This window comes from Myotis davidii, unplaced genomic scaffold (genome assembly GCF_000327345.1).
Source record: "Myotis davidii unplaced genomic scaffold, ASM32734v1 scaffold339, whole genome shotgun sequence".
In the NCBI taxonomy this organism is placed as follows: Eukaryota; Metazoa; Chordata; class Mammalia; order Chiroptera; family Vespertilionidae; genus Myotis; species Myotis davidii.
The window spans coordinates 620206-621596 of NW_006290778.1; the positions used below are offsets into that span (position 1 = coordinate 620206).

Consider the following 1391-nt stretch of genomic DNA (forward strand, 5'->3'; position numbering starts at 1 on the left):
CTGAATGGAACCTGTCTGCTTATGGGGTGAATAAGTGGATGGTGTGCAGGATTCAGACTCCAGAATTGTATGTTACCTCTGCCCTGAACACTTCTTTCTTTGGGCACCAAAAAGATGAGCTCTGTTTGCCTGGCCTTGACTGGAGAAGGGTGAGTAGCACCCTCTTTCCTGACAAGACTTAGGCGCCTGTCCCTCCGTCTTTTGGGGCTGAGGAGACGGCCACGGAGGGGAGGTTTTTATTCTCATAAAAGATTCTTTGTCTGCCCCGCCCTGCTGGACATCCTGCAGGTGCATGTGCCTTCTTGGCCGCCAGTGACAGTGTCTGGGTGAGTGGCACCCGTGTGGCCTGAGCCTGCAGGCTGGGGCTGGAGCACCAGCTCCAACAGGAATGAGCGCAGCCGGGCAGGGGTGCCAGCTGTTGCCAGGCATGGCGTGGGGTTTGCTGAGGGAACCTGGGTCCTGGCTTGCTTTGACAACAGAAGACAACACAAACCAGCTGTCAGAAGAGGCCGCGGGCTGGAGCTGGGTGTGCATGTGTGTGCACACCGTCATGGGTGGGGAAAGGAGGAGCTGGGCCTTGCAGCACCGTGCAGGCAGGACAGGTGTCTGTGCCGGATCCGGCCCTTCCCAGGCCAGGGCAGCATTGCCAGGAACCTAATGGAATGTGTATTTCTCATCTCTCTCCAGGTTTCCATTCTATTACGAACTAAAAATAGCCTTTGTAGCCTGGCTGCTCTCTCCCTACACAAAAGGCTCCAGCCTCCTGTACAGGAAGTTTGTCCATCCCACGCTGTCTTCAAAAGAAAAGGTAATGCATGCTGCTCTGCCTTTCACTCCTTCCAGCGAGTGAAAACTCTGAAAAGTGATAAATAAAAAGGGCAGATTACTTTATTGCAGAAGACCCTTGATTGGCTCTTATTTATCCCTAACAAGTTGTTCCGTCTGGTCTTTTTTTTTAAGTCTATTTTTCTGACATGTTTAGAAATAGTTGTGAAATTCTCAGAAAGATATTGTTTGTCATTATTTATTGTAAAACATTTTCATAAATTGAAACAAAAGACAGAAAAGATTCACTCATAATTCCACTCCCCAAACTGAATTTCCTTCCTTTTATCATGCTTAGCCTTTTGCAGACATGATTTTTGTTTGTTTGTTTTTTAATCCTCACCCGAGGATATTCTTCCATCGATTTAGAGAGAGTGAGAGAGAGAGGGAAAGACAGAAATATCAATATGGGAAAAACATATTGATTGATTGCCTCCTGCATGAGCCTGGAGGGCCTGGGCCAGTGAGGAGCCTGCAACCAAGGTACGTGCCCTTGACCAGAATCAAACCTGGGATCTTTGGATCCCTGGACTGACGCTCTATCAACTAAGCCAAACCGGCTAGGG

General features: G+C 48.8%; 1 protein-coding gene across 1 annotated transcript in view; it reads left to right on the plus strand.

Annotated features, from left to right (window-relative positions):
- The window catches only part of REEP1 (receptor accessory protein 1), a 46835-nt gene that overhangs the window by 11021 nt on the left and 34423 nt on the right, over positions 1 to 1391 (plus strand). The window contains exon 4 of the mRNA XM_015564100.1: positions 688 to 808. Coding sequence (XP_015419586.1) covers positions 688 to 808 — 121 coding nt within the window. The remainder of the gene's footprint in view (positions 1 to 687; positions 809 to 1391) is intronic.